Source organism: Empidonax traillii, unplaced genomic scaffold (genome assembly GCF_003031625.1).
Source record: "Empidonax traillii isolate 1590-97213 ecotype Southwest subspecies unplaced genomic scaffold, ASM303162v1 scaffold364:size1245619, whole genome shotgun sequence".
Classification (NCBI taxonomy): Eukaryota; Metazoa; Chordata; class Aves; order Passeriformes; family Tyrannidae; genus Empidonax; species Empidonax traillii.
The window spans coordinates 1,043,596-1,067,772 of record NW_020955557.1 but is presented as its reverse complement, the minus strand read 5'-3'; the positions used below and the strand labels follow the sequence as shown (position 1 = coordinate 1,067,772).

Below are 24,177 nucleotides of genomic sequence, written 5' to 3'. Positions count from 1 at the left end.
AGAGCTGCCAGTATACTGTGCAGGTAAAGCTTTTTACGTTTAATTGACTTGTTGAATGAGCTTCAGAGGAGAGAAAAATGAACACAACTTTTGTACAAGATCAAACAAAACGTTAGATACAAAATGTGCAATAGAACATAATAGAGTAATAGAGCAGAAAGTAATTCTGTCGAGACAATACAGGAAAAAAAAAGTTGAGTGGCCTTTTTTTGCAGAACAGTTTGTGTTCCCATACTCTTGTGCCTAAGTTTTATGCTACTGACTTTTTTTTTTTCCTGATTTTTTCCCAATCATAGTTTAATTCTGGCAATGATGTGTGTAGAGGCTGAGGTACCACATGTTTTGATCTGTCCACTAAGCTTGGTCTGAAGTATTATGGCAGAATGTGATGGAAAAAACCCAACAGCAAAAATTTGGTTATGCCACTTTGATAAATAGAAGAGGGGAAATGTGAACAGAGTTTAGGAGGATATTTAGGCTCTGGTCATACTTCAAGTTCCACAGTTATTTTCTAGATTAGTGTTGACAAAGAGGCATAAGAATTATGGGTGGAGGAAGCAAATCTTATAAAATGCAAGGAAGTTTTCATATGTACAAAAAAAAAACCTCCCAGACAAACCAGTCTTAAAAACCAAGCATAAAAATTTGCTATCATCCTAAAGGGTGGAGTACATATTATGGGATTGGTAGCCAAGCTGTTAGTGATGCCTGCTGGGAAATGCTCAGCAGTGAAATGCCCAGAATACCTGTGAACTAATGAGGTTGAAAATTCATAGTACGTTTGGAAGCATCCATTCAAACAGCACTGAGAAGGGAAAAATTCCAAAGGAAGAAAACTGGGGATGGGGGAAGAGAGGAAGAAGAAATGGGGCTGTGTTGGTCCCTGGATAGGTGACAGGTATGAGTGGCTGCTAGGCCAGCTCAAAACGATGAACCAGGACTTAAGAAAATGAGTTTGAACAATGCAGAAGGCAAGCAGCCCCAACCTCATGTGCCTCACAGGACACGGGGTCAGGAGCTGCAGTAGCTGTTTGCTCAGCTGTCAAATATGTTGCTGGTATTTGTACTGTTGTTTAAAAAACCTGTATCAGCATTGATTTTTAACTTAAACTGGGGCTTGAGACAGCATGCTGAGAACTGCTACTCGTTCATCTTTGAAAGTCAAGTGCAGAAAGCAGGTTTCTTTCTCCCTGCCAGTGACTGTGGGAGCAAAAGGATCTGTGGGCACTGGGGGGTTGTGTTTTAGGGGAATGTATAGCAGGACATGGGAAATTCACTCAGGTTTTACCTTTTCCAGATATAACTGTGGTGTCTGGTAGGGACTACAATTAACTTAAAGATCTAAAGATTTACTTACAAAAGACTTTTTCCCCAATTTTTGGCAAGGCCAAAGATTGTAGGTCATAGTCTGTTCTTTCCTCTCTGATAATTGCAAAATCCATTACTATCCCTTTGAGATATTTTTTTTATAAAAGACTGCACTAAATCTGAATAAAAGCCTAATAAGTAGATTAGTTAGAACAATAGTCCTCATGAGGATGGTTGATTCCAAGTGTAGCTGCTAGAGATAACCCTAAATGCAATTAGGTTTAACTCCCTGTGAGTGTCAAAGGAAGGTAATACCAGTGGAGACTTCCCTTCAGGTGACACTATTTTAAAGTGTCTCAACATTTAAATATTCTTTCCTTTGGGCATTGGTAACAAACTTCTCTCCTTTTTTTTTTTTTTTTCTTCTCTTTAAATTGTTGGAGAAACAGAACCTGTAACCTGATGTTTTAGCCATTGTGTTTAGGTGTTTCACATAAAGAAGGGATGGCTCAGCTCGCTTGCGTGAGCAGTTTGTTTCCTCCTCTGTATCCTTGGTAAGGATCAAATATCTCAGGGTGGCCATAGGCAGGTGAAAGAGAAAATAGCAGATGAAGGAACATACACAAGCTTAAAGGGTGACGTGGTAAAATGTCAGTAGATGAGCTGTTGGTGGATTAATTCTGGTTCTCCTCTTGGAAGAGAAATGAAGGCAAAACTTGCATTAAAGCAGAAAGAGAGACAGTAAAAATTTCGAAGCTTTGCAATATGAAAATGAAGAAATGGGCAATATTTTTTCTTAATTTTCAGTTTTATACTCATTCTGCTCTGCCCTTCACATATCTTCACTTCATCTGCCTATTGTTCTTTGAATTCTCTTTCTTGGTAAGATAGTGAAGCATTCGATAACCTCACTGTCTTGGTAAGTGAAATGTTGCTGAAAATCTCATTTTCCTTCCTTGCTTTTAAATCAAAAGTCTGCATCATCAAAAGCATTTAGTCATAGCACTTAAAAATTGAATTTCACGTGTGGCAAGGAGACATTTAACTGGTTTGTAAACTCTGGTTTAAACTGTTTGTAACTTGTCCCTTGAAATTCCTTTCCCCCCCAGAGTTAGGGATCTAAGACTCAGGAGTTGTCATTCTTTCACATTATTTCTGTTGCAGCAAAATATTTGTGTTCCTAATGGCTCATGTGTGGTCTTTATATCTTTAGCGTGCAAAGTGGTTTATTTTCTGTTGTTTTGATCAACTCTTTTTGTATCTATAAATGTCAATTTGTTACCTTTTTTTCTTTGCATATAATGGTATACAGAACACGTTTTCACTGTTGATTTGTGTGAGTGTTTGGTGCAAGATGAAGTTATTATCTTATAAAAATTATGAAGGATTTGAGCCTGAGTTGTACCAAGTAAAATTATTTCTTTCTCAGTGAAGACTTAGAGAACAGCAAAAAGTGGAGTGATTGTACATTAATTATTAGGCTTCTTGTCTTGCTGTTTTGTGTGAGGAAAACCATGTAAATAAATAAAAATGGGGTTTATGTTTCCTGTTTACTACATGTGAAAACTCTCCTGATGTTATTATGAAATACAGTAATTACTTTAAATTAATTTTGTGCTTTTTAAATGTTACATTCCCTGATTACTTCATATTTTCAAAATCCAGGATGATTTGAGTTAGTTGGTTTTAGTCAAAGAGAGAGATGATTTAAAACTTAAAGATGGGTTTGTGTTTTGGAGTTCTTTTGTATGTGTTCAAGTCTCTTTTTGTAAAACTGGAGAGATTTTATGAGACATAAAATTGAATTCTCCTTGCAACAGTGGAGTTTCTCTGGTTTCTGTCTAGCTGAGATGCAGAGAATGAGCCTGATTATGTTGTTAGTCAAGGTAAAAGTCATCATGCTGCTGCAGTAAACATGGAAGAAGTGATCTATTTCATGTCAAAGTGTCCATTTTCCAAATCTATCTTATAAGTTTGCTTTTAGATAAAAAAAAAAAATACACAAACCTTTTAGAATGATATAATGTTACATAGTTGGCTATAGGAGCAATGGATAGTGCACTGAAAAATAAGTTAGGATGATGCAGCATACATGGAAAATCTCCTGGCCTTCAGGTTAAATTCTAACACACATTAGACAGATTTTTAGGCACTCGATCCTTTTTGTGGTTAAAGATGCCCACAGTGGGTTTATTGACCTCCTGCAAAGCAAGATTGCACCAAACTGCTGCTACTCAATGTGCCTTTTTACGTGTCATTGATAACAAAAAACCAGAATTCTCAATCTCTAGGTAATAATAAGGAATGTATTTTTTTTGTTATTGAGGAACGCACTGGGTGGGAGGAGGTGAAACACTTTATTGACTGTATTGCACCAAAGGGGAATGGAATGGAGGAGAAGGAGGAGAGCCATCTCTAAAATGTTATTTGTTTTATTTCATTTAGATTTTCACACACACCTTTCTGAGAAATTGAAAGACAGACAGACAAGCTGGCAGCAGCTGGCTGAGACAAAGAACTCTCTCATACGTAAGGTTTTTATTTTGCTTAAACTCTATTTCTTGTACACTCAGAACCTAGTTTAGAACTTGTGTGTCGTGCAGTGATTAATCTCGTTCTGTTTATGTTCTGCTTATTATGTGTTGTGGGATTTCTTTCTTTGTTTGTTGTTTCCCTCTGGGTATTTTATATTCTGTTGAATAAACCTGATCTCTCTTTACTCCTTATTTCTATTTCATTGTTGAATGTTACCTTCCAGGTTTGACTGAACTAATTAGGGGTGGGTTTTTTTGCTGGGAGTCTTCAGTGAAGGAGCTGTTTTCCCTGAGCTGGTGTTGCTCCATGTCATTCCAAGGAGAGCTAAGACACGTGAGAGATGCTGGATATGGATACACACCCAGGCATAATTTAAAAGCAATCTACTACCTGTATCCAGCAGTATTTTCACAAAGGCAATCAGATAGGTTGTATTCCATTGGTAAAAGCTTGCATGTGTTTCTTCAGAGATTCTTGAATCTGACTTTGGAATGAAAAATGTAGTGATAACTCTGTTTGTCTTCAGTCTTACTTTGAATTTTTTTAGATCTAAGAGTTTCACATTCAGACCATCACGCTTGATGTGTCACTGAAGTTTTGTATCTTAGGGGCCGTGCAAAACAATCAGGGAGTTGTGTTGGTGGTTTTGGTTTTTGCAGAGAGTCACCTCATGGATAAACAGGGTTTTTTTAAGTACCACTACTCCTCACACACCTGCATACCTTTTGTTTCCCTGAGAGCACAACTCCTTTGGAAAAAAAAGCCCACAAAAGATAAAAGTGCCAAGCTGCAGTAATATAAATCTAAAGGCATCTTATGGGATTTTAGTACGAAGATGATTCAGTGACATCTTAATCTTGACATTTCTTGAATTCAAAAATGGTTTTCATTCATTGCATATGTGCACTTATGCTAACTATAGTATCAGCATGTGCCCTTAATAAATTAGCAAGGGCTATTTTAAAACAGTCTTTTGTCCTCAACACTGCAATTTTTACCTTGCATTTGACTGCCTAATGAGATGAAAGATGTATTTTGTTATTTCATTCTTTCCTCCCATTGCACCTGTGACCTAGCACATAATTGAAAGATGCCTTTCCATTTGGATTTTTCATTTAAGCACTTAAGTAAATGCTTTGCAAAATGAGGGCCCTAACCAGGAATAACGTTGTGCCTGCTTGATATTTATATGGGACCTAAACCAAGGTTTTCTCATCACCCCCAGCTTTATTTTCTGATAAAGTAGATGCTTGATTGTTGGCAAAAACTATACTGGGACAGTTTCTTAAGTGAAACTCTGGAAAGTCCTGAGCATCTGTGGCCAAGTACAGTTAATGCAGCCCACAAGTGCTCAGTGTGTTTTCAGACTGGAGATAAGGACTGTGTGTTGTCTTCTTAGAGGAGTGGGAACCAGAGCATTTGGTAGAGCAATTAAATTTCCATAATGCTGATCTATAATGCTAAAAAGTGCCCAAGGTGGTATGTAGATGGTTGGTAATAAAGATGAAATTAATAAGGAGTGGAAATGGTCTTGTACATATCTCTGCGTTTTTGAGACATCGTGGTTATTGGTGTTGCTGCAGGGATTTTGGCATGGATGAAATGAGTGGGTTATGCTCTCTAGGCTGTGCTAAATCTCAAAGAATAACACTTGAGAGCATTTTCCAGGACCACAGGAAGGTTTTGCCTAACATATTGCATCCAAATGAACAATGTCTTCTCTTATTTGAAGCTTTGAAGCTTTCCATCAAATATTGTTTCTCTTTGGATTAGTTATTTTCCCTGACAACCTGATACCCTTCCCAAATCAAATGTGATTGATATGTTGCTTTTAGCTTTTGGTACTGTGCTTGTTCAGAGCTCTAGAAATTAAGAATGTTAGAATGTAATAATAACTATGTTTTAAATAAAAAGTACTTAATAGTATTAATTCTTGCCTCTGGTTTGACAGTAAACATGCTTTTAGGAAAATAATTGAACTGAGACAAGCAACAGAAAAACTTCCTGCTGGTAATCTGCGTGCTCTAAGTGTGGTTGGAAAGGTGCAGTGAGATTATAGCCCCAGGTTCTGATGTGCTGACTGGCACTGATATCAGCCAAATCTATCATGTTAATAATTCAGGGGAATTGACCAAAAGCAAGCTTTATCTCTGCCCCTTTTAAACGGTGCCACAGCGTTTTTTACATCAATCTGGTTGCTGCCAAACCCAGACAGATAGCACTAACCTTGGTTTAAAGCCTCATCTGGCTGAGAATGCATCCAAATAGTGTTGCAAATCTTTCCCAGTGCGTGTTGTGTCAACAGAAGAGGACTCTCTGTGTCACCAGGAGTAGAGCCCGTGGAGTTTGCATTTGCAAGGCACCCAGTTATCCTGTGTGCTCCTCCAGTGGATGGGTCGCTTTGCTGTGTTCTGATGAAATTTTGGGTTTCCTGATCTGCTCAGCCCTTGCCTTGCTTAGGAGGAAGATGCTGCTGGTGCAGACCCAGAGGTTGTGGAAAAAAAGGAGGTTAAGTGCTGAACATGGATATTAGAATGGCCAGTGCCTCAGAAGTACAGGCAGAGGGATTGTTGTCAGATCTGTGTTCAGATGAGGGAAGGAAAAAGGAATTCAGGTGTCCTACAGAAAAAGTATCTCCCCCACCTACTATTTGGAGTAGCCCTGAATCTCACCTGCTCTGAGTAATACTTTCCTGGGAGAAGAATTCCTAGTAGATTAAAAAAATACAACAAACAAAATAAAACAAAAAAAAAAACCCTAAAATATCTCAGATCTGTCTCATACTAAGCATTCAGAATGAAAAACAAAATCAAACAAAAGAACAAGACCACCCTTGGTTTCCTTCTCGAGCTGTAAAATAATGTAAGAAAAGTTCAGAGATGTATTGGAATCATTAATGCTTTTAAAGCATTCAGATGGTAAAATGTTGAGTAATATATAAAAGAAAAAGCAGTGTAGTGGTGTACTGCTTGGAGTGTGATTTGAATATGACACTGAGAGTGCTGTTCTCATTAAATGACGAGGGAAAAGGGTCAGTCCCTGGTAGAGTGTGGGTGCAAGTCAACCTGGATGCTCAATGCAATAGGAGACTTGACAGGGAGGGTGAAAGGATTCAGTCAGGTGATGAAAATACATGAACAGTCCACTCCAGGCAACCTTGTCGTGCCATTTCCTACCTCTTGGTTCACTTTGCAGTGTGCTTTCATCACCTTTGCTGTTTGCTTCAGCAGGATGATCTCGAGTAATTGGGATGATGCAAGTCCATGACTGTAGCTGCCAAGCTGTGGATTTGGTGTGTTGTTGCAGCAAGCATGCAGATATCTCGCAGATCTGTGCGAGGAAGGGCATAAAGTAACGCTGGGAGATGGTCTGTGGAACTGTAATTTGATGAAGATAGGAATGAAGCCTTTTCAGGAGGAAGAAAATTAATTGGATTTTATCCTGGGCCTATGACTGATTTTATCCTGGCAGCGACAAAACACCAGTGGTGTGTAGGGAGGATGGATTTAGGAGGATGATCTCTCTATGGTGTATCTGGAGTCACCAGTGAGAAGGGTAGACTGATGTGCAGTGGCCTTCACATATAAACAAGTTCTTTTGCTTTGTTGAAAATTGCTTTTAACTAAAGTGTATTGATACTGTGGAAAGCATTGATAATAATTCTCTTTAAATCACAGTAGTGAGGAATTTAGTTCACTTTGCTGCTTTCATTGGGGATTTACCTTACTGAGGATTAGATGAGTTTGCATTTCTGGGATGTTTTTCAGGTTCACATTCTAACGGAAGTTCTTTTAAAACTACATGAGCAAAACCTGGGGTCATCCTGGGATTTCAGCAGTGATTTCTTTACATAGCCAAGTCCAGGGTTTGCAATTGCTCTTCATTCCTACTGTTTTGTTAAGAGACAACCAAACAGAGAGCATAAACCACAAAGCCAAAAGTTTGTGATCAAATAAAATAGTGAGAACGTAGGAAATTCTGAGGGACCAAGTAAAACTCTCTTGCATACTGGCACCTATTAAAAAACAAGCTGACAGTTCTACCAGGTGCCTCTTCTAAGAGCAACATCACAGAATTTGTCTTAACACCGCCAGTATATGAAATAAAACATTTGGAATTTGCTTATGAAACAAAACAGGTTGTGTGATGAAGGAATGAGCTGCTAGAAAACACTTGATCATCTCAGATTTATACAAACCCAGCTCCTGTGTCCTAAAAACTGGAAGCCGTGAGAACAAGAGTTGTTATTTTAAGGAATTTTGCGACAGCTTTAAAAAAAAAAATAGTTTTTTCACTTTTTGCATGAAGCTTCTACCTTAAAGATACTGATGAAATAGGTGGCAATTTTTAACACAAGCAGTGATAAAATAAGCACCATCTGCTAGTGTTGACTTATTGCACAGCCTTCTCATGCTGGGTGATTTTATTTCACTTGTTTTCAGAAATAGTTAATGGCACATCTGCTGTATGGTGGAGGTGCATTTTCAGTGATGAAATGTAGACAAAAGATTAGGGAAAACAATAACAAACCTTTTGCAGGAAATTGAAGAATATATTTAAGTGCTATAAGGAACTTAATATATATATATATCTATGTTGATGCTTTTTGTTTTTTTATTTTGACCCGGTTTATTACTGGATCCCAAATATTACATGTATTAAATCCCTGTCCTCATTTTGTGGTTTCATAAAACATTTGATAAGTTATGCAAACTGTAAACCTGTATACAGTCTAAGAAGAAAATTACACCAGGGAAAAAAACCAACATCATATAACCAAACATAGTGAGTAGAAATGAAGCCTTGCATTAGCTCCTGATGAACACTGGCTGAGGAAATACTGATAGAAGTAGTTTAAGGGTAAACATCTCTACCTGTAGTTATTTTAATACTTTTACCTCAACTTCATTCAATTTATTATTTTAGTAATGAATGTATAGAAAAGCAGTGCCTGTGAAGTAATATGTGATTAGTGTTAATTGTTCTGATAAAAGCAAAAAAGGAGCAATCTGACTCGGGAGTTTTGTCTTCACAGACTGCATAGTAATTAAAAATTGGAATGAGAATTCATGCAAGTTGCTCTAAATGCCTGCAGTAGATAGCGAGCATTTCAAGTCATCCCATGTTCCTTCGCAGTGATAAACAGATTTACATAAGTTAAATACTTATATTACAAACCTTTTGGCTTGACCCGATCTGTGTAAACATTTCATTTATGAATTATCAGATCTCTTTGAAAGACAGCCTTCTGTACGTCTATTATCATTTATGTTAATCTGCAACATTTTTCAAGCTGCTGTGCCTGAAGTTCTGCTGAAGAATCCCTTGCTTATTCATACCCATATGTATGCTGTGAAACTTGAATAAGGAGGGAGACAAGAAGAACTGATTTAAAAAATAAATTATATACGTATTTTTTTATTATGGTGCCGTAATGCTGTCGTTTGGGGTTACTTACATCCACTGATACCAGGAAAAAGTGGAGGGAGTCAAAGCAGGGATTTTTTTATGGATGTCCATAGGTTGCTTTTATAAAAAACTATCTTTTGTTTGGATTGTGGACTGGAAATAAAGGTGCTTCATTCCAAGCTCCATCTGTATCTGTGGCAAAACCTCTATAACCTCTAACAGATTATATGACATATTACACTATATTTTTATTTTGGAGAAGGAATGAGGAAATGAAGACATTAAATTATTGTAAAATAAGTTACTTCCAAAGCCTTCCACTTACTAAAGATTTTTACTTTGATGCACAGCTGCATTCAGAAGTTGTCAGTGGAAGGCCAAGTATTTTGATAGAAATGTAGTGGATGGTCTTCTTGTATTTGAAGAATTAAATCTGCTTGGGATAAAAAAACAGGGGTGAAAAGTTGAGTCATGTAGGACACTTCTTGATATCCATTTCCTCACTGGGCTGAGTGAGTTCAGTATTTTCAACCAACTTCAAAGTTTTTCTCCTGCCATTAAGACTTACAGACTTATCTGATAAAATGTTTTCATGCTGCTTCAGAATTTCTTTCCTTAAGCAGGATTGTTAGGAGTCAGCATTTGATCCTGACCTAATTGTTTAAATTTTGACTGATGGTTCAGTAGCATGAATGTGCTTCAGGAACAGGGGTTTTTTTTGTAGTGTATTATGCTCAGAATCTACCCATTTGTTCCTTTTTCATTTGGAATGAAAGCTTTGCTTTCTCAGTCAAAGTCTGAGGTAGGAAAATACTGTGCCTCAAATCCCACATGGCTTGAACTACCTGGTCCTGATTAATGAAAATATTGAATGTGGTGTTAATGCCAGGAGGCTCCCGAAAGGACTTACTGAAACTTACTGACAAAATCCTTTTCTAAAATAAAACATGATTTTTGTTTGGTTAAATAGCATGTGGAAGTGAGAAATTGAGTGCATTTTGGAAGAGTAAATGAACTGCAGCGAGGAAAGAGAAATCAGGTGGCCTGTTTCTCATTACTAACCAGAAATGTTCCTCTGTCACCCAACCAGCTTGCAAAATCTTGAGCCTTCTTTGAGCACTGTAGTATATTCATTTCTAAGGCAGAACTGTACTTCCACTCAAAGAATACTTGCTGATTCTCAGGAGTAGTTATAGATGTTGCCCCTGAGTTGGGATTCTGCAATTTGACTTTGTGTATCCTGTGATGAAATCATCATTTAGGGGAATGCACATTGGTGGGTTTTTTCAGCAGTAAAAACAGCAGCTGTACCCTCCCTGACAGGTTATTACCTGGCACAGGCTGAACAGCCACGTGCTCTGATTTTAGCAAGGGGCTGGTTTAGTCCCCAGAACTGACCCATATTCAGAGTAATAAAAGGCACCTCTTCTTTTAGTCACCCTCACTCCTCGTTCTCTTTGTATAAAAAGCCTTGTCAAAAGAAACAGCACTGCACTTGCAGCCAAACTCTTCTTGTTGTCTTCTGCTCTTAGCAGAAAGGATTGAATCCTTCACTTCTTAGATCTGATTCAGAACCAGCTTCATTTTAGGTTGGTTTCTGAACGTATTGTCTGGTTGAAAATTAAATGTTGTAAAAAACCATGTGAGGTTCGTGTCTTAAAGGCAGATACCAACTTTTTCTGTAGGTTAAATGTAGGGTTTGTATCAACAATCCGAGGCAGAATTGAAATCAGGAAAGTATGTTTTGGGTAGATTTAGGTTAATCTAAGGAAGATAGATAGGACTAATGTGGTTTTTATTGATTTCTTCATTTTCTAAGTCACTTGTGTGATATACATTATTGACATTCCTTTTAAGGTGACTCAGAGGTGGTCAAGTCTGCAGAGTTAGGAAGTCATGTCATGTCAGGCACTGGTAGTTGTCAGAGTGGTTAATCCTGTTACTGAGGTAATGAAGTAGTAGTAATGTGAAAATGCTTCTACCTGTTTTCCTTGTCAAATTAATAGAGAAAAACGTATTTTTAAAATTTGTATGCTGAATATGTGTACTTAGCTCAATTCCTTATTCTGCTTTTAATTAACTGCTGTTCTAAATTTGGTTCCCTGACCAGGGCATGCTTATGACCATTGTTTTACATGACAATCAAATTAGCATTTAAAAAGTCCTTTTTCTTCACCTTCATTGTTCTCATTAGAGAAATATCTATTTCCATGTTCATGCTTTTTTCTAACTGAACCTGGTGTGCAGATGTGCTGTGTGAGCCTGTGGCTAAAGAAACGCTCCTTACCTTACCTGCTTAGAGCAGAATGCAGGCACTGCTCCTGAAGTGCTATCACTTCATAGTGACAGATGACTTATTTTAGTTGGAGGGGAATGTGTAATGCAACTTCAGTTTTGTTTTATAGATACACGTGCAAGTGTTATTTCGGATAGAAAATGTACAGAACGTAACTTTCTGAATTCCCAGAATGACCTTAACTTCTCAACTTCATCTGTCAGCTTTTTCTCTTTATTCCAGAGTAACTCTATGTCTTTTTTACCTCTGTGCCTTGTGTGTGGCAGCTATTGCTGTCTGTGACATAACACAATTAAGTTACACTTCATTTTGAGGGACATGGGCTAAAAATAAATAAACAATTTGATTTCATAATTCACACCTTGGTAAACTCCAGCTGTCCAAAGTCAGGGTTTGTTTGTTGTTTTTTTTTTTCTGTTTCACCTTGCATTTTTAGGCTCCCCTGTGTCCCCTCGTGTCTCCTGTGGAGCTCAGCTGTCTGCCCCTCTGCAGGCACTCATTTCCAGTGTCAGCAAACGCCTGGCTGTGGTTCACTGCACGGTTAATTCCCAGCCATTAATTTGTTGAAGGAATGTTTGAACCCATCAGCTTAAACGTAAATCACTTCCCAGGCCTGATGCATCAGGAGGCACGGGTAAAGAGGTAGTAAAATTATATTGGCTTTAAACTGTTGCCTTTTCATAACTGGGAGATGCAAACACAAAGCATTTTATTCTGTTATGGGAAAAGTTACATGGCCAGGAACTGGGGAAAAATACACTGAAGTGTGTTATGCTGTAGAAACAGGATGGGTAGACACACTTTACATGTATATACCTATTTTGTAAAGTAGCAGATACAGATGGAGAGTCCCTGAGAATGTGGAAAAGCAATAGCACAAGCAGAGTGCGCTTCCTAAAGAGGGCAGGGTAGTTGAGAAAAATAGCTTTTCCAAATCTTAACATTTCTAATGTGTTCTTTGATGAATATTATAAAAATGTGGCTTTCAAGTAAGTTACACTCATCAGTAGGTATTTAGCTGAAGGCTGGAGGAGAATAAAATCTGCGGTAAGTTCACACCACCCTGTCCTCAGCAGAGTGCCTGTCATCCATGGACACTTTTTTGCTGGAAACCTACATCAGTGTGGTATCCGAAAGGTTTTAAGCACCAGACATGAAAAATAAGTTCCATTAAAGGAAAGCTAAGTTGTGTTTCTAGTGAGCTTACATTTTTAAAGAAGAGATGTGCCTGTCCTTTATGAATTGTTTATGTCTACCTCACAAAATCCAGTGCTTTGTCATCGCTTGGTGTGGTTAATCTGATGCAAAAGTTGAGGAGTGGTAGTGTGAGCAGATGCTGAGGGTTCCAAAATGCCCGTGGAAGTGAAGGCCAAGGGCTGTAAATCTGGTCTGTATCACAAGGTGTGATTCCCTGAGTGACCATGCCCAGAGCCACAGTGTATAATTAATCTCTGCTAAACATGCACAGGACGTAGAGTAAACTAAGTGCTAAACATATTCTAGCAGCTGTTCCAAATAGTTCCTCGTTCAGTCAGCTGACGAATTTGCTGTAAAGAAGTGCAGCATACACTTTGGACTGGGTTTTACTCAACCAGTTAAGGCACTCAACAATTAGTACTGGAGAGCTGAAAATTAATCAAAAGGGAACAGAACTGTGGTGAAACAAAACAGTTTATACATTGAAACACTAACAAAGAGGTGTGGGGGTTTTTTTTGTATTTTTTCCTGGTTATATGATATATATGATTCTTTTATTTCAGAGCAAAAGCAAAGCACATAAATCATTCCACTGGATGCTTTTAAGGACAACATCTGCCCTTCCTGGATAGTGCTGCCTAATATAGCTTTGTAACAGTGCAGATGCACTATTTTTATGGAGTTCCAGGAGCCTTGGAAGCACAGGATAGTTGGTTCTCAAGAATATTAACTATCTGCCAGATCTTAGGTTAATCAAAGGTGCATTGTTTCTGCAGTTGGATCAGAATATGGCTTTCTTAGGCAGAATATTTTTTCTTGTTATTGTTGTTGTTTTTTGTTATTATTATTTTATTTCATAAACCAGGTAAGCCTCGACAGCTAAAGACATTTTTGAAAGAATTCTAAGTGTATCTTTGTGAGGCAGGAGAACTGTTTATTGATGGATAAGAGTGAAAAGTTATTTCATTAAAATACAAACATCCTGTTCTTGTTGATATGGTTAAGTCAGAGGATGTAATATTTGCTTGCTGAAAAACAAGACTCTGAATTTAAGACCTGATGGTAAGAATGATGGTCGGAGTGGTTTTGTTCTCAAGAAGCTTAGGCCCCCTCAGCACCATGGTAACCTCGAAGAGCTTGATTGGGGTTTTTTTGAGAGATCCCAGTTGTTCTTAAAGTGGAAGCAGGCATTAGCCATTGAGGATTGTGTGTCAGAGCAGGTCCATGCAGATGATGATATAGGGGGGATTTTGAACCTCCCCTTATTTGTGTAGATAAGTGTATTGTAACCTAGTCCTTACATTATAGCATTATTTTACGTGCAGCATGACCTTCACTTCTTGCACACCAGAAATAACCACTACTGAAATTTCAATATATGAGATTTTGTGTATATGTATAATGTGATACCAATTATATTTGAGTTTGTATTTTAATCTAAATTATTTTTAAAAAAATTCAACTCAAACATTAGTTTACTCTTCAAATTGTTGATTTGCCCCCAGCTGGGATTTTCTGCACAGCACTGAGATGTTCAGACACTCAGTTACGTGGTTGACTGTGACTGCTTTGAGCTTTCAAATATCCTAGGCAGCGATTAGATTTTTTTTTTCTATGATATTGCTATTTACAATATTCCTGTGAAGTTGCATCAGCTGGCTTTTGACAGGTTAATATGCTTTGTGTAACTGCAACTTTAATCATCTTTGCTCTGAATTGTCTGTACTTAAACATCTGCAGTCCTGGAGTTCCATAGCTCGGTGAGGTTGTTCAATCCCACTTTAATTTTCATCTTGATGTATTATAAATTTTACCTGGCAAGTAATAGCAGGAGGGAGTACTTCACACAGCAGTGCACCTGCTGGTCTGTGTTGGTGTAAGTGGCACATATTTCAGTCAAGTGATGTGACAAATTATTATTGTTTCATCATTTCTTTCTAAAGAAAAAAAAAAAAAAACTGACCTCAAGGAAATATCAGTATTTCTCATAAATGTAATGGCTCTTCTTGAAGAAATGCAATATTTGAATTCAGATACCAATAGAAAACTGAAGCCAGAATATTAGTTAATGCACAAGAGTTGCTGAAAACATGAGAAATGGAGGAGGCAGGTCCTTCTTCTTAAATCACAGTTTTCAAAGTTATTTTATTACATGAAAATGACAAGTATTTATTTTATATATGCTCCTACTCATATATGTTGATATTTCTCCATCCATCCCACCCCCCCCATATCACAGATAGTTTGGGAGAGTCAGGATTACTGGCAGGTTTCATGTTAATGAGAAGTGGTGGCACTTTATTGTTTATTGAAGGCTTTTGTCTGATGGAGATAAATAGATAAATGACATGCTTGGGGTTACCAGGAAAATGTGATTTCATCACTGAAGAAACGAGCTTTGAAACGTTCTCCCCGATTTACAAATAAGTGATGATGGTGCCAGATCTGACAAAGAGAAACATTTATTTTCGTGCCTGAAGCTCTGGCTGGAGTCACTTGAACATTGTGTCTTGCTGTCAGATATTTCATATAGGTTTGGGTAAATAACACAGTTCTAAGTTCTAGAAATAATCCCCATTATTCACATAATTGCATAATTTGTCTAAGCATAGAAACACAGTGTACAAAGAAAGAGTAGAAGACTGATCATTGTTTAAGTCTGCACATTGGAGAGGTTCTGACACTCTTGTGCCAGCAAAATTTAGACCCCTTACATAGTCAGTAGCAAAGGTGAGGACTCTGAGCTCATCTCTTCCTCCTTCTGCTCTGATTTGAGGCACCAAAAATAGGTATCTGAAGCTACAAAATGTGGAATTCCCATCAAGAATGAACCTGAGTGAGGAATTAACCTTATCTAACTTGGAGATTGGCTCTTGAGGTTGTAGCCTTGGACTGTGTGACCTCGAGAGATTCCTTTCAAACTTAATTGTTCTACAAGTCTCTATTAATATCTTCCTGTGACATAAAAAGGAGATAATTAATTTGTGTGAGACCTGTAATTTGTTTCCTGAAATCATAATAATCTTGACCTAAGTGTAGGCACTTACATTACTGAGCCTTTTGATACTGTTTTTGGAACTTATCTGTTCAGAACCCAGATCGTTTCTTGGTCCGTTGTAACCACTCCAGGTTATTTCAGCACCACGAATGGTGAATGAGTGGAGACCCAGCATTCTGAAATAAATCCCAAACGTAGAGTATTTCCCAGAACTGATCTTGAAAATACCATCCAAAAATCTTACCTGGTCACTGAGTTCTGTGCTGCACGTGAGAACAGCACTATTAGTTAAACATTAAAGCACATAAGGATGATAAACAATTGGATTTTTCCTAGACCCACAAGCTTTAAATGCAGCGCTGTTATGGAACCTGTTTTGTTGTAACAAAAGCTTCATTGCCTCAGAACATGCTGAGGGTTCCATACATAAATGGGAGTCAAAGAGTACAAATTACTTTGGAAGTAAATGATGGCCAAGATGTAAATCCTCCTGTCCCTCCCAAGTTGTATTGAAGGGAATTTGCTGCTCTCTGTGTGCGTGGTATATATTTAGCACACGTGCAAGGTGTGAGGAAAGATCAGCAGTGACAATTGCTTTACAGACTGCCAGCTGCCAGCTCTGGACCAAAACTTTACTCTCAGAATGTTTTGTGTAAATTTGCAATGGACAGTCTGGTACTGTGCTGGGTTTCACAGGACACAAACTGTTTCCTTCGTTCTCTTCACGTTATGTTCTCTACTAGAGATATTACTTCACATACCTGAGTGTAACAGGATTATGGCAAAGACTGCTCATCTCATTATTTATCAGATAATGATACACAGCTGGCAGATTCTCCTGTTGGTGTCCCATCCAAAATGGATACTAATGTGTGCTTTTGGAATATGTTATTAAAGAGATAAACAGGTCCATGGGAAATCAAACTAAAATGTTCTGCTCGTGTTCCTCCCCCTTGCATTAAGGTTTTCCTAGCTTTCAGGATCTGCTGTGGCTCTCCATAAGGTATTTTATGGTTTCATTGTTGCTCAGAGTGATTTCTTTCCATTGAAATGAGTAGCCATGGTTACCGTGTGGCTACTGCAGGCCCGTGCTCTGTATGATTAATTGTTGTATGATCTATTTTTCAAGCTGTAGCAGGAATTCTTCAGCTTCCATTCTCAACTCTCATTTCTTGGGAAAAATAAAATTTGATTGCACAAGTTCTGTAAGCCTGCCTGAAACGAGGGAATTTGGTAAAAGGTGATGTTTTAATAACGGTGTTAAGCCTTTTATGAAGAAGCAGCTGTTCTCTTTCCGTGTTCCGTTCCCTTGGCAAAAGGAAGTTGTTTTGGTAAATCCTGTCACAGTTGCAGGTTACCAGGAGAAACTGAAAACTTGCTCAAGATAAATGCAATATTGGTTAGTGGGCCAGTGTGTTTGGGAGAACTCAGATATGTCTGATGGGGAAAGAACTTTAGAGAAAACTGAAGTACCAGTGCTCGTAAGACATTTCTCAGTTAAGCTATACTAAGTATTCACTGAGATAAAATTGGGTGTTGATTTTTGGGTCCATGTTCACCACAATCTAAAGCCAAACAACTCTTATGCATCCCATATGCAAAGGAGTCAACTGTGTGAGCTCCTGTGTTCTGTCTTATACTTTGTCTTCAGAACCATGAGACGTATTGAAAAAGAAAATGGGGACTATTATGCAAACCACCAGGGCTCCTCTGCATTTCTGTGTGAGAAAAGCAGCAGCAAACATCCAGCATCAGCAGGGGGTGCCTGGTAACACCGGGCATTTTCCAGGATTAATCCTGGTCTGTCTTGGTGAGTGTAGGGCTGCCAGTCGGTGCTACACCATTCTGTTGCTTCTGCTGCAAGGTGGCCTGACATGGAAACAGGGTTTATCAGAGGCTTGACAATGGCATATTATTGTCTGGGTGCCTGAGCACCTTGGTGGAGCTGCAGGAATCTACATTTAAATCGAGCAAGTCGTTAAGCTGTTACACATCAGAAGAGCAGCAAATAATTTCAGTGAATTTTATTGTATTTTTACACTGTGCATATACACTCATACAAAGCTCTCAATAATCTAGTTACTTTTACTTTATTTTATACATATTTCTGATTTTTACTGAGAAAAGAATATCTGAGTAGTTAGTGTGCATAATTTTGTTCTTGTTCATTGATTAGTAGCAAGAAAATAGCAAAGGTAAACAATGCGATTTCTGATAATAGCTACTTACTGATTTATTGGTAATCAGCAAAGCAAATTTTTAGAAGTTTAATTGTTGATAAATGATTTAAATTATAGTTTTGATGCATCAGTTGATGTGTGGTGCTTTGCTGCAGGCTGCCTGATCAATGCCTTCACTGCATGTTCTGGTTTTAGTTTTTTAAACACATCAAATATGATGAGAAGGCAAGAAATTGAGAAAAGGAGATGCATATGTTGGAGGGACATAAATAATCTTAAGTTTAAGGGAGGGATGACTATTCAGAAGTAGAACATGTTGGATGTGGAACATTTTGTCAAAGGTAGCGGTTTCAGCAGTTACTGAACACAAAGCTGACTGGAACAAATAGAAAAGAGTTTTTATAGTGTTAGAAAATCTTCCCATTAACTGAACACAATATGCAGGAGCAAACATATGGATTGGTCTCATTAAGAACAAAGACGTGTGTTTGAGATGAGCCTCAAAGGGAAGAAGAGAAGTGGCATTTCAGTTCGGGAAAGACAAAAGAATAATGGGGTTAAATTAGAGCAACATCACATTATCACACTGGTGGAGTTTGGACAAAGGCAGAGAGTACAATAATCAGTCTTTATGTGAAAAAAAAGAAGAAAGAGAAAGGATTGAGTCTGTTAGGGCATAATAAAGGTTTGTTTGTTTGTTTTTCAGCGTTTCAAAGTTTTTCCCAGTTTGTTTGGTGCTGCTGTGATTCTGTGCAGTTTGGGCATTGCTGGTTCCACAGTCAGTTCTGTCTCATGGAATGTCCAGAGGAAATCCTCAGCACTGAGTGTAACGTTCCTTTTGCACCTCTCATGAATTTGCTCTTCTTTTCCATGGTGGTTGTCAAAAGCTTTACGTGATCTCTGGTCCTGATTGCTCGAGGTGAATGCCTCGATTTTGATTGATGAACTGCAGGAGTTCTTACTCGCTCTGCTTTTTACTTACAATAACTTGGAGATGTTGGTAGCTTGTGTGTCGAAATGTATCAACTGTTCCAGTTGAAAGTCCTATTTCTGTGCCTGACTGAGGGCACTCCACTATACATTATATGTGTAGGGAATGAGTACAGAGTGTTCTTTTAGTGGCACTTCTGCCACGAAGCATGAAAAAAACCCATTCAGAGGTTTGCATCTGAATTTCCACTGATGCCAACCCTGTACAATTTAGTTATCTGGGTGTTAGTAAATAAAACAGGGAAAAGAAATAATCAAAATTAAAATATAGAAGACGCTGCTGTGTGGTCTTTTTGTCTCCTTGCCTTCAGCAGGTCTGTGAGTGCTGTTAGGTATTCGTAGGGGCACAGCCTGACAGGCTGGCTGTGTCTGATGCAAGACAGAATTTCTCAGTCAGGTAGGCTTGTGTTTTTCACACTGATCCCTGAATCAAGCAGACAGGTATTCTTTATCATCCTCTGGTTAAAACAAATAAATTAGTCTCAGCTTTTCCTTCCCTGTGTCTTTGAGCTCCCTTGTCAACAAGTCTGGGCATCTTCTGTGCTGTGTTGGTTTCTTTTGTTGAACCCTCCAGTTCATTCCCTCCTCTCCCGCTCCCCCACAGTTGTATCCCCCTGCATCTTAAAGAGTTCATTTAAGAAGGAGCAGACTTAAAGAGGAATTTTTATATGATCTCCCATTATGGAGATTTCAATCTGTTCCACAATCACGATTCAATCTGTTAGCTAGATAAGAGTTTAAGAAATGTTTTAGGCTTTCAGAACTTCGTAACAAAAAGAAGCAGTTTAATATGCAGCTAGCAGTAAGGTGTAATATTTACAGCAATGTATTGCAAAGGGAAGATAGTGCTCAAATTGAGGTAATTTAAGGGACACAAAGATAAAAACTGAAAAAAAAAATCAGTGGCATCTAAGTCTTATAAAAAATAAGAGCCTTTAATATTAAAAATACAAGAGGGAAAGGGGGAAGAGAAAACCATTCTTTTAGTCTCTGAGCATCCTGTGATGTGCCAAATCACTTGTCTGCAGCTGAGATATTTTTTGTAATGTTATACAAGGTGCTGCAATATCATGCTGCAGGACTAGACAGTGCAAATTAAGGCAAAAGTGACACCTGTACACCAATATTTCTAGTGTTAGGGTAAGACCTACTACCCAGCCTGAGATTGCATTGTGACTGTTAGAAATTATAAAATTTATTTATTTATCTGCAGAAAACAGTAAGGTGTGTTTGGGGAGCATAGCAGGAGTCTAATAAAGCCAAACTTTATGAGAAAAAGTCTCTAAAGTAACTTGTCACCTTCTGTAAGTCCAGGATACAATTCACATAAATGATATTGCTTGACTCTCTTAAGTATATGTTAAGAGATGAACATCTGATCCTCGTGGTTTCTTCAGAATTAGTTCAGTGTATGGTTACCTTGTCCCTAGCACATGAACACACTGACCAGACAAAACCAAGTGTTTAATCAGATAAACGAACTTTATTAATGCTGACTCAGTGTCGAGGAATTCCCAGTCTCTGATGAGACAGAGAGCCTGGAATCGGTCCATTATGAAAATTTTGTTAAAAATTAAACCTTTCTGGTAAACTTCTAAAACATTTTAATGCAGAAGGTATTTCTGGTGAAAGAAAGAAGGAATAGAATATATCCATAACGAAGGCCAAGTCCTCCTGTCTATAACCAAGAATAATCACACACCAAGTCTTCCTTGTGAATGGGAGTTAGTCTGGAAGGTGGGCAGTTCACAACAGGGTACAGGATGTTTGATCCTGAGGGGGGACAAAAGGAGTTCAAGTCCCAAGGAGCGTGTCTTCAAGGTGATGCTGTCTTGGTTGTGAACATGAGACCAGTCTGAAGTCACTCTGTCCTCTCTTGTGTTTGCTTTTCTTCTCTAAGGGCTCTGAGCTTGGTTACCTTTTTTCAGGTGGAATGATAAACCTTATTTCTTTTGCGGATTCACGAGAAATATTTTGAAATATTGTGATTTCAATTCAAGTGAAAAATATTTTGATGACAGTGTTTGCCATCCTCCTCATAACTCTGTCAGTGTCTATTGTGAGTTAGAAGGAAAAATGAGTAGTTGTGGCTGGGTCAGACAGCATGAATTTACAGAGAACTCGGTGTTCTGTGTTGCATCCAACAAGGTCTGTCGTCCTTTGAAACAGGGATGACCTCTCTGACTGAATACCAAGGAAGTTCAAAACCCTCTAATTTTCCTTGAAATCTATTTTTATCACGATCAGGGACAGGCAAAGTTAAAAAGTACAAGACTGACAATACAGAAAGGAAAAAATGCCTTTACTGAGTGGTGCAGGTATTCTGCAGCAGAGTGGAAAATTCTTCTGGTTTTTTGGGCTTCATCACTTTTATCATGTGCAGCGTGTTACTGAGGGTTGCTTAAGTATTCCGCTGAATTTCTGGAAGAAATTATAGTAATTTATGAATCCCACTGCAAAATCATAAAGTTTAATTAGCATCAGTGACTGTGCTGTCATTGACAATACCATTACTGTTGAGAGAAAAAGCATGTATTTAATGAGGAGAAAATATTTGAACTAGGAATTCAAAAGCACACATAAAACATAAATGTAAATATATGTAGATATTTGTATGTCTATTAGCTTTATTTGACACAAAGCCAGGTGTGTGGAACAAGGGTCTCTCTGGGTGAGTTAGATAAAATCACTTCCCGTGATTCACATTTTGGGGTTGAATGCTGTTCTATTGTCCAGAAGCACTTTAGGAGTTCTGAGAAAAATTAATACAATGCCCATTGTGTGTAATGCCTGAAGAATTCTTGGGAGGTGTGCACAGAATCTGTCAGGCAGAGTTTTTGTACTGCATTTCTGCCAGCGCTGTTTGCAGCTCCCTGAGAAAAATGGTTGTAATGACTCAACTACAGCAGTTGATGCACCAGTTCTGTGTCTGTGCCAGAGCCCTCTTTGATTTGTAAAAGGTCCCAATTGGGAATTTGTACTTGGTTAGGAAAAAAAGACAAGTAGGGAAGAAGCTGCTTTAACACCTGAAAATTTTGCTGATTTTCCCAAGGTCTCCTACTGCAAAGAATAACAACATTAAGGAAGGGAGGGTGTTAAAATATTTCCAGTGCTGCCTGTGTTAGATGTGTCAATCATGTTGAATCTTGTCAGTTTTTCACAGTTCTGTTTGTTTGAAGAAGATAATATTTGCACATTTTATACCATCCATCAACTGAAATGTACCCATTGATTCCAGAAAGGTATTTGACCCTGGAAAAGCAATTACTTCTGCTCAAATCAAAAGACAAATGTGGAGGTGTTTTCATGAGTAAAATAACATTTTAAAACATTATAAAGTGCAGATAGGAAGGTAGCAATAAACACACATTTTAAAAGACATATATTTTTAAGCACTTGTCAGAAACGTGAACCTGGTGAGATGTGGAAATGTCAGACACATTACATGTGCAGGACGTGCATTTGGCATTTTGCTGTCAGCAGGGGAGTTCTTCTACAACTAATTCCTCAGGAACCACACGCTGAGTCTGTCTGCAGGGAGGAAGGAGGGCTAGGGTAGAAGCATATATTGTTTATTTTGTGGAGGTGTATTAACAGGATTTTTTTTTTCTCTCTCTTAAGGAGAAAGACCATTTGTTGTGTCAGTCACACTGTATGATAATTTTCTGGAGTTGGAATAAATTCCATATTTTATGCAAAACATGAGTCAAACTGTGCAGCTCACCAGTCATACAGGTACAAATGGGTAAATACTAGTATACTACATGCAAAATTGATTAAATATGCTCCCTTCTAGTTCATATGTGTTTAAGAAAAAATTATCTGCTGCTGAATTTGGGTCACTGTCCCTCCTCTCCCCTCAGTTCTGCCAAATACTAAACCCCTGTTTGCTGTACTATTGAATTTAGCTGGGAATGTTGCCCCTGGAACACACACTATCCCAGCAGGGCTATTGCTGATGGTCCAGTTGGTTATTCCAGCTGTGGATGTTTAATTTGACACAGCTGGTGTAGTTTGTAGCTTCAGGAGCATGGTAGGGAAATGGAATATATATATCATTGCAAACTCCAACCTAAAATTTCTGCAGGACAATATCACATGAAACTGATATGTTAATGAATACACAGAGTATCGTGGGTAGTTGTAGTTTAAGTTTATACATCAAGGCTTCCCACAGAGATCTTCATAGGCACACCATAAATGCCAACAGTCATGATTTTTAACCTCTTTTAGACTGTAGACTCAAAACACTTGAATCAATATTATCCTAATTTAGCAGTTGTATTAAATAGAGGAGCAAGAGTGAATGAAAATTCAGATTCATAGCAACTAGTTTCCTCTCCTTATTGCATTTTAAAAAAAAATCATTTTTATTATGGTGATTTGATACAGCTTTTGTATGCACTGATAGTCACACTTTTTAATAATATGGTCAGAATGCAGTGGAAAATATAACAGACCTAGTCTGTGTTAAGAAAAATTATATGTGGTACTTTACGTATACCTTTGGTTCAAGTTTTAAATTTTACCCTGAATTAATAAAAATTATATAGATTTGGAGTTGAAAAAATGCCTTTTTCAAGTTAGTGAGATGTGTTCTGTTGCGAATTTTGCTCTCACTTAGACAGTGTTTTCTTATGTGAATAAACTGCAGTAATTGAGTGCATCTTCTTCTTGTGAATCCAGAGAAGAGCGAAACAGAAAGCGGGGGGGGGGGGAAACAACAACCAAAAAAAGCAAAAAAAAAAACCTAAAACAACTACCCCTTTTCATTTCATGAAATTTTTTCCAGGATTAGGCCAAAATTCTGATTACTGTGCATTGCAGCATCACTGACATCAAATAGATGCAAATGCTGAACTGTGCTTACTGCAGCAGTAATCATTATTTGACTTCACATGCTCTGCAGCAGGACTGATTTTTTTTGTACTGAGCTGTAGATAACTACACAGGGAAAAGACAAGTAGGAGACAATGAAAATTCTTTTTTTAATCTTCAGAAAGTTCATTAGTAGATGGAGGAGAAACACTTTTTTTGCAGAGGTTTTTAAAGCATATATTCAAAGATATTTAACTTGGTGGGCTGCAAAGTATTGTCAGGAAAAGGATATAAAAGGTGAATTATCCCTATGTTTAATTGAGACAGTATAATTGGTCCATATTAGTAAAAATGTTTGTTGTTCTTTATAAAGTCACCAGTGTGTTGTCAAGCACTGAATTATGGTTTTCTGAAGCTGAAACCCCTTTCTGTAAGTGCTCTTGGTC

The 24,177-nt window shown here is 37.9% G+C and overlaps 1 protein-coding gene across 9 annotated transcripts in view; it reads left to right on the top strand.

Moving 5' to 3' along the window:
- Positions 1 to 24,177, top strand: part of TENM2 (teneurin transmembrane protein 2) — a 448,458-nt gene that overhangs the window by 156,170 nt on the left and 268,111 nt on the right. For 6 of the 9 annotated variants that reach the window (XM_027892711.1, XM_027892713.1, XM_027892712.1 and 3 more), the window contains exon 2: positions 3,754 to 3,837. The exons of the other annotated variants lie outside the window; for them this stretch is intronic. In XM_027892711.1, the coding sequence (XP_027748512.1) occupies positions 3,754 to 3,837 (84 nt within the window). The remainder of the gene's footprint in view (positions 1 to 3,753; positions 3,838 to 24,177) is intronic. 9 annotated transcript variants of the gene reach the window in all.